Here is a 15734-nt window from a genome sequence, read left to right as displayed (position 1 = left end):
ATTCTTTATTCAGAATGACAAAATCTTTCTGTGATTCGGTGCTTCTCAACCCTACAGGCACATGAGAATCATCAGCCAGGACACTTTTAAAGAGCACCAGTGCCTGAATCCCAGCCCAGGCCAATTAGGGCAGCCTCGAAGAATGGGGTCAGGGCCACCGGAGAGCAGCCTTCTTTTTTTTTAAAAAGCTTATTCTATCTTTTGTTGCGTAATGAGCCATCCTCAAAACGAAGCAGCTTATTTTTTTATCTGGGCCACAAATCCACACTCTTGGCAGAGTTTGGCAGGCACAGTCATGTACCGTATACGGCATTAGCTGAGAAGGTCCGGCCCGGCCAGGAAGACTCCAAGACCATCCCCTCCCAAAGCTGGTAAGTGGGCGCTGGCTGTCAGCTCGGCGTCCAGCTGGGGGTGAAGGCCGGGGGCTTTAACTGCTCTCCGAGGGGCCGCCCAGGCTCCCACACGGCAAGGTAGCAGGGTTCTAAGAGTGAGTATTCAAGAGACCCAGGCATAATCGACAAGGCTCTTTCTGACCCAGCTTCCGAAGTCCTAGCACATCACTTCCACCACATTCTGGTAGATAAGTCAGTCGCTGAGGCCGGCTCATAGTCAGAGGGAGTGCACTTAGATTTCGACCCTCAATGGAGGGAGGTCCAAGCACCTGCTGCCATTTCTACCACAAAGCTCCTGCATGTGGAGGGATGTATTAGGTCCCCGTGGCTACTGTAACAAGTACCACAAAGTCAGTAAATGACGGAAATCTAGTCCCTTGCCATTTTGGAGGCCAGAAGGCCCAAATCAGTGGCAATGGGCTAAAATCACGATGGCAGGAGGGCTGTGCTCCCTCCAGAGGCTCCATGAGAGAAGCCGTTTCTTGCCTCTTCCGGCCTCTGGTGGCTTCCATTCCTTGGCATGCGGCCACATCCTTAAATCTCTCTCCACTCCATCTTCGCATTTTTCCTTCTCTGCGTGCCTATGTCAAATCTCCTTCTGCATTTTATGATACATGGGATTGCATTTAGGGGCCACCCTGGTAATCCAGAGTGGTCCCTCACAGTCCTCATTTTAATCATATCCGCAAAGACCCTTTTCCCAAATAAGGTAATATTTACAGGTTCCAGGGTTCAGGACCTGCTGCTAGCTTTTGGGGGGGACCATTATTCTGCCAACCCCAATAATGAGAAAGGTGGATGTGAGCTCCAAAATCTGCCTCCAGGTCTTGCTAAAGAAACTCAGTTTCCCAAGTCATCCTGAATCAAAGGCAGCAGGACCAAAGCCTGGAGCTGGGATGGGAGTGAACCACTTTGTATGATGTCTAGGTCATAACAGCCATCAGCCAGGAAAATTATATACAACTGTTTGTTGTTGTTGTTGTTGTTTTTTTAACTTGACCAAAATGCTTTCGTAAAGTGAGCTTTAATTTGTCAGTGTTTCAAGAGGGTAGTTTGAAGACTTTAAAATGTGTCCGCAGATTTTCGGAGCTCAGAAATGGGATAAACGTGGGGAATCCCCCTGGTATTGCTAAAATAGCACAGGGGCCTTCAACTGATGCAAATGACTTTCTTCTCTCCCCAAAACACTTACAACTTTAGGTTTCTGTTTCTGGGAAAGCTGGTTAGAAACTGATCATCTGCAAGCTCACTGTACCTTAAAGCACCTGGGCCAGTACCTTAGACGACGGAGCAAGGGTGACCCTAAACCAGTAAGCCCTCCACTTAATTTCATGTTTAATACAAATTTTAAAATACACAAACCACATCCATTTAGCGTGCCAGAGTAATTTACGCAGTGCATCCCCTCCCTATACCCTTAAAAGTTGATGGTGGCAGTTCTGGCTTTAAATCAGAACCGTGTGTGGAACGGGCAAATCATTTACCAAGTTCTTGAATGACCGAATGTCATCAGAGAGGAGGCAGTTGCTTAACATATCATCATTCAAGGGGCACCTAGGTGGCTCAGTAGGTTAAGCATCTGACTCTTGATTTCAGCTCAGGTCATGATCTCAGCGTCCTGGGATCGAGCCCCGAGTCCTTGGACTCTGGGCTCAGCGGGAAGTCTGCTTCGGGATTCTCTCTCCCTCTGCTCCCGTCCCCACTCTCTCTAATAAACAAATCTTAAAAAAAAAAAAAAAGATTTAAGATATTTCCCCTTACTCTCTCCAACTTCTAGGAATTTCTAGTTTTTCTTTCCCCATTCACTGGACAATCAGTAACCAACAGCACAAAGCAAACAACTCCCCAGCTGCCTCACACAGCAAGGGTCTCCGCAGGGTAAGGAGACAAGCAGGGATCCGTCATCCCAGGACACAGGTCCAGGTCTCCAGGGCCAGCTCCCACTCAGAAACCAAGAGGGGTGAACAGTAAGATGCACCCCTACTGTTCTTGGTTTTCAACCTTTCCTCTGAGGCCCTTCCTTGGGAGGAACCAGATCTTTCTGGCTGCCTCGAGATCTGTCAGGGAGGTGGAAGGTTGTTGTCCGAATCTCTGATAATATATTCCTATTCAGTGCTTTATGCTCCTGGTCCGTTTTGAAAGAGCAGCCGCTGAATTTTGTGCTACAGCCGCAATTTTTAATTCTTAACCAAAGTTTACTCGACTGGGTTGCTGGAGCAAACAATGCAATCCCCGTTCCTTCTGTAAGACACACTCCGCTGATGCCTTGAACTTGCGGGGTGCTCTCAATGCACATACTCTGGTCCTCGTGGCTGACGCTCCCCATGGATCAGCTGTGCTTGTTACCAAACCTGTTTATGCCCACGTTATTGGTTTTGGGAACCAGAGTACACAGTTCCATGTTATGTGACCTGATCTGAATAGGAGTGTCGAGAGGGCCGTTGCCATGCAAATGAAGTTGAACGCATTTATGAGTCTCGTGGGGACTGCATCACAGGAGGTGTAGGTATCAATCATCAACGATGGGAAGGCGTCTTAAACACTTACAAGGACTTTACATTCAGGTTGCTTCAAGTGTAGGTTTGCTCTCTGTTTCAAAGAGACTGAACCTGGAAACGTTCAACCACGCATTCCAGGAGATGCTTACGCAGGAGCGTTGCTGAAGAACGGGAAGGAGCAGAGCCACTGTCAGTGAAAAACCATTTGGGATTTGAGAACTGACCTATGTTTATACATTTTGAGTGAAAATAAAGTGTTCACGTATTTCTTTTCATTGCCCTTGTTGGCCAACTTTTTTTTTTTTTTTCCTTCTGGTGAGAAGTAATCAATACTGCACTTACCTCTGTCCCTAGAGCAAGGGAAGCAAGCCAAGGGGCTCAGTCACAACAGCACAGGAGAAACACAGAGAAGGAGGAAACAGCTTAATTGCCGCACATCGCCTAAACCGCTGCTAGAGAGTGCAACCTTCCCAGCAATCTGGTTTGGTGTTAACTCCCCACCCCTCCCCCCTCCGCCCCTCCAACGCTGAGAAAGGGACACTGGTTCATACCCATCCTTTTTGTAAAACTCCAGCATCATATTATCCGTGGCAACGCTGAGGGGCCGGCGGGCCTGCTCGGGCTGGCGCCGGTCAGCAGGGTCCATGTCTGGGGAGGGCATTGAGCTGTAGTTGGCGTTGTGGTTCACGTGTACGGGACTCCCATAATTCCCTGTGATGTTGAACTCTATCTCTGCAGGGATGAGAGAATGGGTGTACGCGATCTATTGGTCACGCTGTTCCTGACATGGCCTGTCCTCTACACTTTACCCCTAGAAAACTGTGTCCCGTGGTTCAATGTTAGGTCCTCTGTTGATACGAATTCATCCTAATATAATTCATCCTATTAGCAGGTGAACACAAGTGCTCAGCTATCACACTAATATGATGAACATTAAATAAAGCAGTTTCTATTTATGGTTAAAAGCCAACTTAGTGAAACAGGAACAGATGGGTACTTTCTGCAAAAGACAAAATCATCTATCTCAAACCTCATGGTTACAAGTGAAACAACACAGCAGTCAAATCAGGAAAAAGGGCAATGCCCACTCCCACCGCTGTTATTTAACACTATTGGAAAAGTGCTGGCCAATGGAATAAGTCAAGAAAATAAAATAGGAGGCAGTATTATTATTTATAGGTGACGACGTTGTCTTTCTGGAAAACCAAAGATAAAACATTAAAAAGGATTGGAAACCAGAGATTTCACTAAGGTCGCTATGGTTGTTGGCTGGTTAGTGCGGGCAGTGGACACCTGTGGCCAGAATGTCGCTCAGTTGGGGATTAGATAGTAAGATACCGCCATGACTCACGCACGTGTGTAGGAGGATTAATGACAAACACCTCTGATTTCAGAAGTTGTGAACTCACAGTGACACTCTGATTCCTCCCCCGGCCCCCCACTCCTGTATCTCGATGCCACCACGTACCCCCAGGGAAGAACCAGTCTGCATGCTGGATGATGGGCTCGATGATCCCAACAATCTGCAGTGAAACTGTGGTCATCATTTCCGTGATGTTCCTGCGAGTACAGAGCAGAGAGGGGGCAGGGCCAGGTTACTAGCCGAGGCAGCGGCAAGGCACACCTGGCCCCACAGCCCGGGAAGGGCCCCTGGACCGGAAGCCTGCTGACCTAGGTCTGAGAGTAGGCTTTCTCTTTGGAAGGACACTTCACCTTTCCATAGATGTCCTCCTTACAAGAGACATGTGAATGAGTAATATATACGAAATCACCAAGTACCAGGCACCTTTCACTGTGAGGTGTGATTCTCACAAACGCCAGATTCATCTGCTTTCCAACTCTGTTCTCTCTTTTGAGACAGCCCTCTATCCCCTGCATCCAGATGCTGGGATGTGTGCTCTTCACACGCATGAGGGGCGTGAGGAAGGCTTAGAAGAGCTTGCCTGGCCCACTGCGGACTCAGATTAGCTCAGAGAAGACCTGAGCTCACTGCAGGCCTGTAGCCCTGAGACCATCAGCGAGAAAGATCTGCACAATTCTGGGTCTTCTCCTGAGCCTAAAACATGAGCAGGCCAAGAAAGAAATAGGACTTGACAAATAAGAGAGGCTGATGATTTATCTGGGGCCCTGGCTGTCCCGCCCACACGCCACCCCCCTGCATGTTCCTCCTTGTGCACTCACCCTTCCGCCTGTGGCCACAGGAGGTTGGGTCCTAACACAATTGCCATGTTACTGGGAGTCATCTTGTTTACATCTTGATATTCTGATAGCTTGGATAAAAATTTGATCAAGTATCTGAAAGGAAGACAGAAGGGCCAGGTTCAACTCGGGCTCAACCTAAGCCACATTCCCCCAGCAGAGGGCAGAAATCTCTCCCGTGTAGCCCATCTTGCTGACAATGAGACTCCTACATCCTGCATTATAATGAAGATGTGTAACATGTCCAGCCATGAGAATGCTTGAGAAACAGACTCCGATCTCACTTGGCTACATGCCAACATCTGCTGCCGTGAACCCTGGCCAAAGAAATTCCCCGTCTTTCCTTTTGACTCAGGATCTGGTGACCTGAAGTCCCTCCTCCTTTTCAAACCTCAGTCACCTGCCACTCTCCCTGTGTGCAGAGGTGAGAAGCAAAGTGTCCAGGTGTCATCAACGGGGACCTCTACATGCCAGGGCTGGTGCGCCCCGGGATTCACCTCAGTGGGGCTTTGAGAGCTAATGGAAAAAAAAGCTACACATAGATTTAGCACCGGAGCCAACAATTCACTCCCAGAGACCTACCCAAGAGAAATAGGCCCACATGCAAACTTGTACACAAATGTGCATCCCAGCAGTGTTATGCAAGCCAGCCAGAAAGTGGAGACCATCCAAAATGTCCACCGAGGGAGGAACAGATAAATAAAACGTGGTCTATCCAATACAACGGGATACTATTCACCCATGAAAAGGAACGAAATACTGACATGCGCTACCACACGGATGAACCTCGAGGACATTATCCTGAGTGAAATAAGCCAGACATAAAAGCCCACGTGTTGTAGGACCCCACCCAGGTGAAATGTCCAGCAGAAGCAAATCTGCAGAGACAGAGAAGGTAGATTCGTGTTTGCAAGGGGCCAGGCTTGGGCGGGGGAATGAAGAGTGACAGCTAATGGGAACAGGGTTCCTTTGCGGGGTGATGAAAATGGTCTAAAGTGAGCGGTGGTAGTTGTGTGACTCGACACACATACTAACAACCATTAAATCACACCCTTTAAGAGGACACAACGGTATGTGAATTATATCTCAAGGAACTAATGAGGAAGCCGTACGTTAAATCGCTCTTGGGACTTTTTTTTTTTTTTTTTTTTTTTTTTTTACCTTGTGCCAAAGTCTACATAAGAATTACTACTTTCATCACTCTTTAAGTGTATGGTAGCATTAAGTACATTCGCACTGTGAAGAACCATCACCACCATCCATCTCCAGATCGTTTTTTAGCTTCCAGAACAGAATCTCTATACCCATTAAACGCTCCCCTCCCCCCTGGCAGCCCCGCCCCCCTCCTTTCTGTCTCCATGAATGTGCCAGCTCCGGGTACCTCACATACGTGGGATCATACAGTATCTGTCCTGTGTCTGGCTTCTTTTGTTTGGCACCATGTCCTCAAGATTCACCCGCCGAACATCACATTGCATGTCTAATTTGTTTATACACCCAGCAATGGCCGTTTGGGCTGTTTTCACCTCTTGACTATTACGGATGATGCTGTCATGCACATGAGTGTACCAGTACCAAGTCCCTGTTTTCACATCTTCTGGGTCTATATATACCCAGAAGTGGCATGGCCAGATCAGATGGTAATTCTATGTTTAATTTCTTAAGGGTGAGCCATACCTTCGGCTGCTAGAATTTTGAACAGGAAAGCAGAAATACTCGGGCAGATGGCAACAGGAGCTGAAGCTGGGAGTCTGCATCTAGGGAAGCACGGAGGGGGGGTGGCAGGGCCAGGAGCGGTGCTGGCAAGCCAAAGGGAGGAGGAAGCAGAGAGTGTGAGAAGCAGAAAAGATCTGTAGAGGAGCGGGAAGTAAAATCCCGGGGCAGGGAGAGGGGGGAAGCAAGGGAAGTGAGAGAGGGAGACGTGCGGAAAAGAGGCGGTGAAGGGTACAGCACCAGAGGATACTCATCTGGCTCCTCCTCCCTGCAGACGAGCTCAAGGACACCTCCGCCAAGCAGCTCCAGGTTGGCTCAACCTCTCCCAGCTGTGCCTGAACGCTTATCTTTACAATAAATGCACAATATTGGGGCGCCCGGGAGGCTTCGTCGGTTGAGTGGCTGCCTGCTGGGGTCCTGGGATGGAGCCAGGCGTCGGGCTCCCTGCTCAGCAGGGAGTCTGCTTCTCCCTCTCCCTCTGAGCCTTCCCCCACCCCTCCACCACTCATGCTCTCGCTCTCAAATGGATAAATAAAAAATCGTAAAGAATCTTAAAAATAGCTTGCATTCATCTTTGCTTCTTGCACATCAGAGAACTCAACTGAATTAGCCAATGGCCTTCCAAAGTCATATAGCGCCTTCCGTTCTGCTCCTTCCTTGGCAACATGGTCATTAACAACCTCGCAGGGTTGTCTGAGGTGGAAAGGAGACCATGCGCATTAACCAAGCTCGGCACCCCATAAAATGCCACGCAGGCTAGTCACCATGACCTTTAGCCGGGAAACCGTGTGTGCGTGGCTTAAATCACCCTGACCCCGCGTCTCCAGGATCCGTCCACCTACCGGATGTTGTTGTGATTGGCCTTGGGCAATTTTTCACAAGCATTCCACAGAGCCTGAAGCCTCTTGTCTTGCTCCTGAATACTGGGGAATAAACAGGAAAGCCACTGGCTGAGCATGGATCAATCAGAGCTCACTGGCAATCATATCAACCAGTTGGACAATGAGACCCCAACGGCTGCGACCGACCCTCCCAGTGAGCTAGTATCAGCTGAGTGCTGAGTGCGGACTATTTCCCTCTCTGCGGCCCCTGTCTTGTCCTGCAGCCCTCCCCAGCACGTGTCACGGGTCTCGGGTGAATGCAGGCCGGGGGAGCAGGCGGGGGCAGGAGGGAGGGGGCAGGAGGGAAGAAGCCAGACACCTGCTCTAGAGCGAGGCAGGGCCATGGGGTTGTCAGGAGGGAGCCTGGCACAGGAACTAGGATACAATATACCCGTCAAGAGAGCTCGACCCACTTTCACACCGTGGGGCAGCCTACTGTCCAGTTCAATAGATGGTACTTAACGTTCCGTGGCATCTGACGCATCATAGGTGCTCCATAAATACCTTCTGAACTGGTACGTTCTATGAGCTCAAAATACACATACGGAAATCTGACCTTCACGAGCTAACTCAGAGACGGATCATTTCCATGAACCGAAGACTCTCCACTCTACGAAAGGTCTGCTCCAAGGGTTTTTTTTTTTTTTTAATTTTTTAATAAGGCCTCTAAGAATTGAAAGAGATTACTTATAGGACTACATTTTATATATGCTTCTCATGAAAATCTACAAGGCACACATGGTTAGGAAGGCCTTTCTGCTCAAAGAATCTTTTCTCCAGAAAAACTAAAAGGAAAATGTCAGCAGGGTGAGGGCTCAGCTTTGACCCCTTAACCTGGGGCCCTGAGGGCGGTGACCATCACCCACGGACTTCACTGCTGTGTACCGACAGGTCCTCCCACAGATCCTGACCAAGGGGAGAAAACCTCTCTTTTCCCTCAGTTCAGCCTTGAGGAAGAGGTAAGCATTCTCCAAAACACATTTTTCCTAGGACTCTGAAGTGCAAACCAAACGTGCCATTTACAAAGGTGAACAGATCCTATTCGCGAAGTGGCTGCAATTTGACCAAAGGCTGGACAAGGAGGGTTTGGTGCAGGGAGGCCATTAAAGACCTAGCTCTATCCTGCCCGTGATCTTGGGCCAACTACTGCATCTCTGTGCAACCTCACCTCCCTCCTCTGTAAAACGGGTTCATGGGACGACTTCCCGCCTGGAGTTGGCATGAGCGGTACAGAGGGGCCTCTGTACAAAGTGCTCAGCAGAGGGTCTGGTTGATCTCAAGCTTCCAATCAGGGTCTTGAGGGGAAAGGGCAGACGCTGCCAAGACCCGGCTAGATCCCAACGCCCCGGCTGTCCTCCCTTCTCCAGCTCCTCTATCATCAAGATCACATATACGGTCTGGAAGTAAAAGGGACCATTTCCATCAGAGGATACGGTCTCATTTCTCTTCATCCCTAGGACCACTGAGTGGCTCTAGAGAGGCGTTAAGTGCTGTAGTTAGGCACATGGGTTCCAGACTGGATCCCCTGGACTCAAATCCTCATTCTGCCATTTATTCACACACCTGCTCTGGGACTTACCTTCCTCACCTGTAAGCTGGGGAAAACAGCACAACCCACTTTCGAAGGGTTCGTTCCTGTGACAACTAAATGAGTTAAACGCGTATAAGGAGCTTAGAACAGTGACAAGCCTGTAAAAAGCCCTCGGCAGAGGTATCGCTCATGATCAATACCCTCATGGAGCTCACACGCACGCTCCACAAGAGATGTAAGCACGCCAGGTAATTAGCCTGGCTTTTCTGACGCATAGTCTCTACTCTACCTTGGGGAAAAAAAAGCCAGTGCCACGCAACATGACTGCAGCTAGTGGGTTCTCGAACACCACACACACAGAGCCTCGCTTCCCTTGGAGGTCAGCTGGGCTCGTGCAGGGCCCAAAGAAGCACATACATACTCGAGCATTCCTTCCGACAACCTAAGCTTGGCTGTGCTTTGAGACTAAAACCTACGACCAGAGCGCTCTAGAAATCATGTCCCTTCTCAGGCACCTGGCTGAGGGCAGCCTGCAGACCAGATGTCAAGTTTTTAGATTAGCTACTAATGAGCCATTATTAATTGAATTGTAACGACTACAAGTAAGAGTCAAGACCCTGTGGCCCCTCCCTTGTTCTATTCTTCTCTCCAGAAGGAATCACGACGATCCGCTTCTGTGAGCCCTTCCAGGACCTTCTATGGATTTATGCATCTATAGAGGCATTCCTAAAATTGTATGGTTTTGAGTGGTGTTTTTTTAAAAAAAAAAAAACAAAAACAAAACAGAATATCATATGTGTCCTTATTAACTTATTTTATTTCACTGAGAAGTTAAGTCTTATCTTTTCGTGTTAGCAGGAATAGCTCGACCAGGGTTTTGTTTTTTGTTTTGTTTGTTTTTATTTTTTTAAAGATTTTATTTATTTATTTGACAGCGAGAGACACAGCGAGAGAGGGAACACAAGCAGGAGGAGTGGGAGAGGGAGAAGCAGGCTTCCCGCTGAGCAGGGAGCCCGATGCGGGGCTCGATCCCAGGACCCTGGGACCATGACCTGAGCCGAAGGCAGACGCTTAACGACTGAGCCACCCAGGCGCCCCTCGACCAGGGTTTTTAAGCGCTACAGAGTATGTCACAGTGTAGATATGCCATGGTTTATTTATTCATGCACCTGCCCCCCCCCCCACCAATACATCTTTAATCATATCTAGGCTTTTCCTATTCAAGATAACACTGTCAACGGCATCCTTGTACATGCTCCTCTGGGTACAAGCATGAGCACTTCTCCATGATATATACCAAAAAGCGGAGTTAAGATCATAGGTTGCATGCTTTCCTAATTTCAATAAATACTTCCAAATAAATGCCACCCAACCACACACTCCAAAACGTGGTGTACTCACTTGGAAGCCTGAATCCACTCGTCATAGAGTTCAAAGGTCATCAGAGGTTCCGGCAACTCTCGGAGGTAAGATTTCAAAGCTCCTGGACATCGACACAATATTGGTTCTGAGCCACTTTACACTGGCATAGACGCGTCCCACCAGCCGGCATCACCCGTGGCGTGTGGGTCGGGGGACGGGTGCCCCCTGACCCACACACCACGACCAAACAGTGCCTTCCCACATGACTGGATCGGAGGCTCTGGCAGGGCAGTGGGACCTGGACTGCCAATCACATTGGTTTCCCCCTTATTTCCCACCATCATCTCATCTGCTCTCGGCATACTGGGGAGATCTTTCTTCAGGGGGCCCCAGCAATCAGGCTTAAGACTGCGCCTTGAGTGGATACATATGACACATGCTGGGAAGCCACTGGCTCCAGGGTCACGTGACCACACGCCCTTCCCCGTGAGCTCTCCAGCACAAGGGAGCCCCTGGCTAAGGGGCCAGGGGCGCCCACCTGCGATGGCGTGGGGGTCTGCTGAGTACTCCTGCACATCCACCACACAGCAGTCCAGAGCGGCCTTCAGCTTCTTCAACTTGGAGGCAGACGGCGCTACTCGGAAGAGTCCCTAAGACAGCACAGGGGGTCAGTGCGCAGCCCTGAAACTCAAAGGCACACGAGCAAAAGGAACAAACACAAAGTCTCCCTGGCTCCCTTCCTCCAAAATCTCCTTGATGTGTTTTCCCCATCACCATCACCCAATATTATAGTTGCTCTGCTCCCTGCAGGGTAAGTGCGTGCGTGCGTGTGTCCTGGGAGACGCAGGGCTCTACTCTACTTTTAGAGGCCAAGTCTATGTCCTCAGGGGACGGGCAAACTAGGGGCAGCCTTTCAGGGAGCGACACCTTGGTTGGCCCCTCTGTGTTTCATTCTTAAAGTTACTTCTGAATCCCTGTCACCTCTCCCAAGTGAACCACCGTGCCTTGTACAAAAGTGAGCCCTGAAGCAAAAGAGAAGAAGAAGGAAGAAGGAAGAAGAAGGAAGAAGAAGACAGGGGTGTGCTGAGGAGACAAATGCAGGTCACCATTAGAACGGAACCCCCCCCCAAGCCACAGGTGAGTTAGACATGGTCGAAGAGCTACTGATTGGTTTCGCTTTCTCAGCTCCTGGCGTTCTGTGATGCAGCCCACGGACTGAGAAACGGGCTGGCAGAACAGTCCTTGCTCTTTCAACCTTTCGTGGCCACATGTGGCTCTCCAAAGGTTCTTCAGAAGAAAACGTGCCTGGTCTGGAATACGGAGTGTTTGGCCTGCTAAGATGGCTAACTCCGTTCTAAGTAGATGTCCAAAGCTCTCTTCCTCCGTGTACACGAGGAAGCTCCATAAATATGTTTGGACTAGTGTATAACTAAGGCTGATGTGACCAAGAGCAAGCTACAGCAGATACCAAAGCAGTGGGCTGGATTCTCATAAACCCACGCCACTGCCGAGGAGGAAGCCAAACGCAATGGCACTTGGTGATGGACAATGCCAAAGAGAAGCGAGTAGGGTTGTCAAATAGAAGCCTATAGATTTTTGACTGTGTTACTGAGAAGGCTGTTTCGCCGAGCAACAGATCAAAACCAAGAGGGGGAGGAGGAGATTGTTACAAAAGCTAGTGAGTCCAGTTTGGGGGCATCTGAGGAAAATCTGTGGGTGCATAATGAAGAAATGGCGGCACGCGTAGGAGTGGAGCCCAGAGGAGGAGGGAGGACCCCAAATGCTCCCTGAGGGCAGGGATGGGGTGATGGTGCTGATAATCCCGATGGTGCCGGCAGGGGTGAAAGGGAAACCGGGGAGCCAAGGCAAAAACAAAACCAAAGAGCTGGGGAAGGAGTATGAGGCTGTAGTTGGGTTGAAAAAAGGTTTTTTTTTTTTTTTTTTTCCCCCCAGGCTTGGGACCACCTGAGCATTTCTGCTACTAAAAGGAGAAAAGCTGGTACAAAGTAAGAGAGAAACAGAAGAGAGAGCGGGGTGGCTGAGGGCGAGGCAGAAAGAACGTGTGGACGCAGATGAAGTATCTGAAGACATTAACACATCCGTTTCCTTTCTGTATATAATGTTTTTATGTTCCATATTATATGTAACTACTATGTATTCCCTATCTTTTAGAGAAACATACTGAAGTATTACAGGTGAAATGACACAGCGTCTGGGATGGGCTTCCAATTATCCAAGGCAGGCACGGGGCGGGGGCAGGAACGGAGGCAGAGGGGAAGCAGGATTGTCCATAAGCTGCGTGATGAGGCTCACTATTTTATCTTTATGTGTTGCAGTTTTTCCGTAATTTTAAAAAGCGGTGGCGGGGGGTGGGGGAGGCTCAGTTCACCTCCGTCCATAAGGCTCTCGCTCAGGGACTGTAAAGATCTCCTCATCTAGTAACTTATGATAACAGGCACGGGAATGCCCGGCACTTAAAACGTGGTCCAAAAACCCACATTTATCCCCATCCCTTGAGAACAGGCCACATGTCAACACGCCTGGCACAGAGGCGGTGGCCAACATGCATCCGGACACTCACTGGCTTCCTTCTCTGGTGCAGACTCACCTCGGTTTGTCACACGTGACCCAGGGCCCACGTAAAGACTCGCAGCTGTTCTCAATTAATCTGAATTAATCGGGTGCATTTGATGGACGCTAGACACATGTCCCCCAGCACGTTCATAAGCCACCATCTCCCCCTCGTACACTCCGCTCAGCGATAAATGCACAGCACACCATAAGTCAATCTCGACTGGCCGATCAGATCAAAGGAAGATGGACCAGAGATTTTTAAAATAGCCCACAGAAGGGACCAAATGCGAGGTCCACGTCCCAGGAGACCGTTTACACGGCAATAAAACAACAGTCACCCATTTCCCAAAGACTTCTTCACATGTGGCCCTCAAGAAGGGCTTGCTAACGTCACTACCAATCCTACTTTCGGGATCTCTAGAAAAGAGTTACGATCAAAAAGGTTAAAAGGTCTAGTTTTAAAATGAGGGAACTCATCAAGCAGAGGAGGAAGTGGGGGAGGAGGGAAGGGGGAGGAAGGGGGAGCAGCCTGGACACATCCTGGGGAATATGGAGACAGGATGGCTGGAGGGCGGCTAGACGTTCCTTGGGGGTCAGTGGTATCAGCCTCCCACAATCCAAGTGAAGGCTCATGGGAGAAAGAAGGACCAGTGTGTGTGCTGCAGGATGGGGACCGTCTGGGTTGGCGGAGGCCGGGGAGAGGCGGAGATCCCGCAGGCTCTGTGGCCTGGAGAAGGATACCTGCTCGGGGCTGGGTTCAGCCGTCCCCGGACCTACCTCCTCCTGCATCCCACACTCAAGCAGCATTGTCACACAGGCCTCGATGGGAAAGGCGATCTCCCGGCCGCTGATCATCAGGTGCTCCTCCAGAGGCTTCCCGAAGGAAGGCTTCTCCACCCAGGCCTCTGAGCAGGGAAGCAAGAGAGGGGCCCTCATGCTCGAATATTTCTTTTCCTCTGGTCAAAGATCTGCCTGACTCCCCAAGACACGGAGGCCCGGCTGAGTCTCCATTCTTGTGGTTTGGGGAGGAGGGAGGAGCCCGGGCAGGGCAGACGGCTGGTGAGCTGCATCCGGACCTGCCGGGCTTCAGGCTGGATATGCACCACAACCACACACATCCACGCACACCCCCCAACTCATCCCCTGCGGGGAAAAGTGTGTGTGTGGGTGTGCTGGCTCAAGGGACCAGTGTGGGAAGTTCTAGAGGCTCGTCTCAGCGTGGGCCTGCTGAGAGGGGCGTGAGGGTGGAGGAGGTCCGGGGCCTGAGGGTCTCATTCCAGCGGGCGAGCGGCCTCACCCACCTCCCCGCTCCAAGGAAGGTCTGCACTTACCCTGTTGTGCTTTTATCTGAGGCAACACGGCCTGCAAGAGGGCCAGTGACTTCCTGTGGTACTCTGCTTGCACTTCGATGAGCTGAGGAGACACAAGGGCGAACATGACCCTTCGCTGGAGGGTGGGGAGCATAGCTGCTGTGCCCCATGGGGGGCTCCATGTGAAGGTGCTACCTGATTCGCAGGGAAGGAGGCGGAGTCCCCTGCTCTCTCTCAGGCCGCCTCAAATGACGACTCGAGCTTGCCTCCTCCCCAGCCTCGGGAGCAAAGGAGTCCCCAACAAGTGGACATTTTCGAGGCAGGAGAGCCACTGAGGATGACCTTGCCTTGCACCCCAGCCTCAAAGCAAAGGCAACAGACAGAGGTACGACAGGAAACTATAAATGGGGAACACATTTAGAAATCCATTTGCCTAGGGGCGCCTGGGTGGCTGTGGGTGAAGCGTCTGACTCTTGGTTTTGGCTCAGGTCATGATCTCCGGGCCGTGGGATTGAGCCCTGTGTCGGGCTCCGTGCTCGGTGGGGAGTCTGCCTGGGATTCTCTCTCTCTCTCTGCTCCTCCCCCACCCTGAGCATGCATGCTCTCATGCTCTCTATCAAATAAATAAATAAATCTTTAAAAAAAAATCCATTTGCCTAGAAGACAGAGCTAAATGCTAGGCTGTATACATCTTCGGTTCTGCAAAGTCAGTTTAATATATAAGTGATCAGAAACCGTGTGGCTTGGTCCACAATCCTCAAGGACCTTGGGGGTGAAATTGCTCTGGCTCCATGATATGGCCCCCCCCAAACCCAAATTCTTTCAATTTCCCTGTTTTGACCCTCCTGCCACTAAAACAGCTGCTGAAATGTTAGCCAAGAGCAGATGAACCACGGTAAGCAATAGTCCTGCCATTTCTGTTCTGAGACCCCCACACCCCCAAGCCACAGCTGGATGTGCTTGAGGTAAAGGGGAGAGAATCGCTCCGTTTAAACGCTTGGCACGGAGGGCAGATACTATTATCTCCAAGTAAAAACGGAACGCTAGTTAAGAATTAAAAAAAAAAAATCAGAACTTTAGAAAAAAATGGTACATAAATGGCAAGGAGGCAGTCCAAGAAAGCTTTGGAATGTCAAAAATGTCATTAAGTTCCAGAAATTCTAAAATATTATCTCTGTAAATATACCCAATGGAATATACTTGAGGAAGTGCTATTATTTTAAAATAAACTTTCCAGGCTGGAAGGAATGCTTATCGGTTCTTTTTTTGGGGTC

At 49.9% G+C, this 15734-nt stretch overlaps 1 protein-coding gene across 4 annotated transcripts in view; it reads right to left on the bottom strand.

Annotated features, from left to right (window-relative positions):
- Nucleotides 1-15734, bottom strand: part of ARHGAP44 (Rho GTPase activating protein 44) — a 192789-nt gene that overhangs the window by 18783 nt on the left and 158272 nt on the right. For all 4 annotated transcript variants that reach the window (XM_025864183.2, XM_073881743.1, XM_073881745.1 and 1 more), the window contains exons 9-16: nucleotides 14482-14563; nucleotides 13928-14055; nucleotides 11115-11226; nucleotides 10616-10697; nucleotides 7645-7725; nucleotides 5072-5185; nucleotides 4359-4450; nucleotides 3442-3622 (exon numbers count right to left, since the gene is read on the bottom strand). In XM_025864183.2, the coding sequence (XP_025719968.1) occupies nucleotides 3442-3622; nucleotides 4359-4450; nucleotides 5072-5185; nucleotides 7645-7725; nucleotides 10616-10697; nucleotides 11115-11226; nucleotides 13928-14055; nucleotides 14482-14563 (872 nt within the window). The remainder of the gene's footprint in view (nucleotides 1-3441; nucleotides 3623-4358; nucleotides 4451-5071; nucleotides 5186-7644; nucleotides 7726-10615; nucleotides 10698-11114; nucleotides 11227-13927; nucleotides 14056-14481; nucleotides 14564-15734) is intronic.

The sequence above is a fragment of the Callorhinus ursinus genome, unplaced genomic scaffold (assembly GCF_003265705.2).
Source record: "Callorhinus ursinus isolate GAN/ISIS: 27379988/994484 unplaced genomic scaffold, GSC_fseal_2.0 scaffold43, whole genome shotgun sequence".
In the NCBI taxonomy this organism is placed as follows: domain Eukaryota; kingdom Metazoa; phylum Chordata; class Mammalia; order Carnivora; family Otariidae; genus Callorhinus; species Callorhinus ursinus.
The sequence above is the reverse complement of the archived record's forward strand: the minus strand, read 5'-3'. Positions and strand labels throughout refer to the sequence as shown.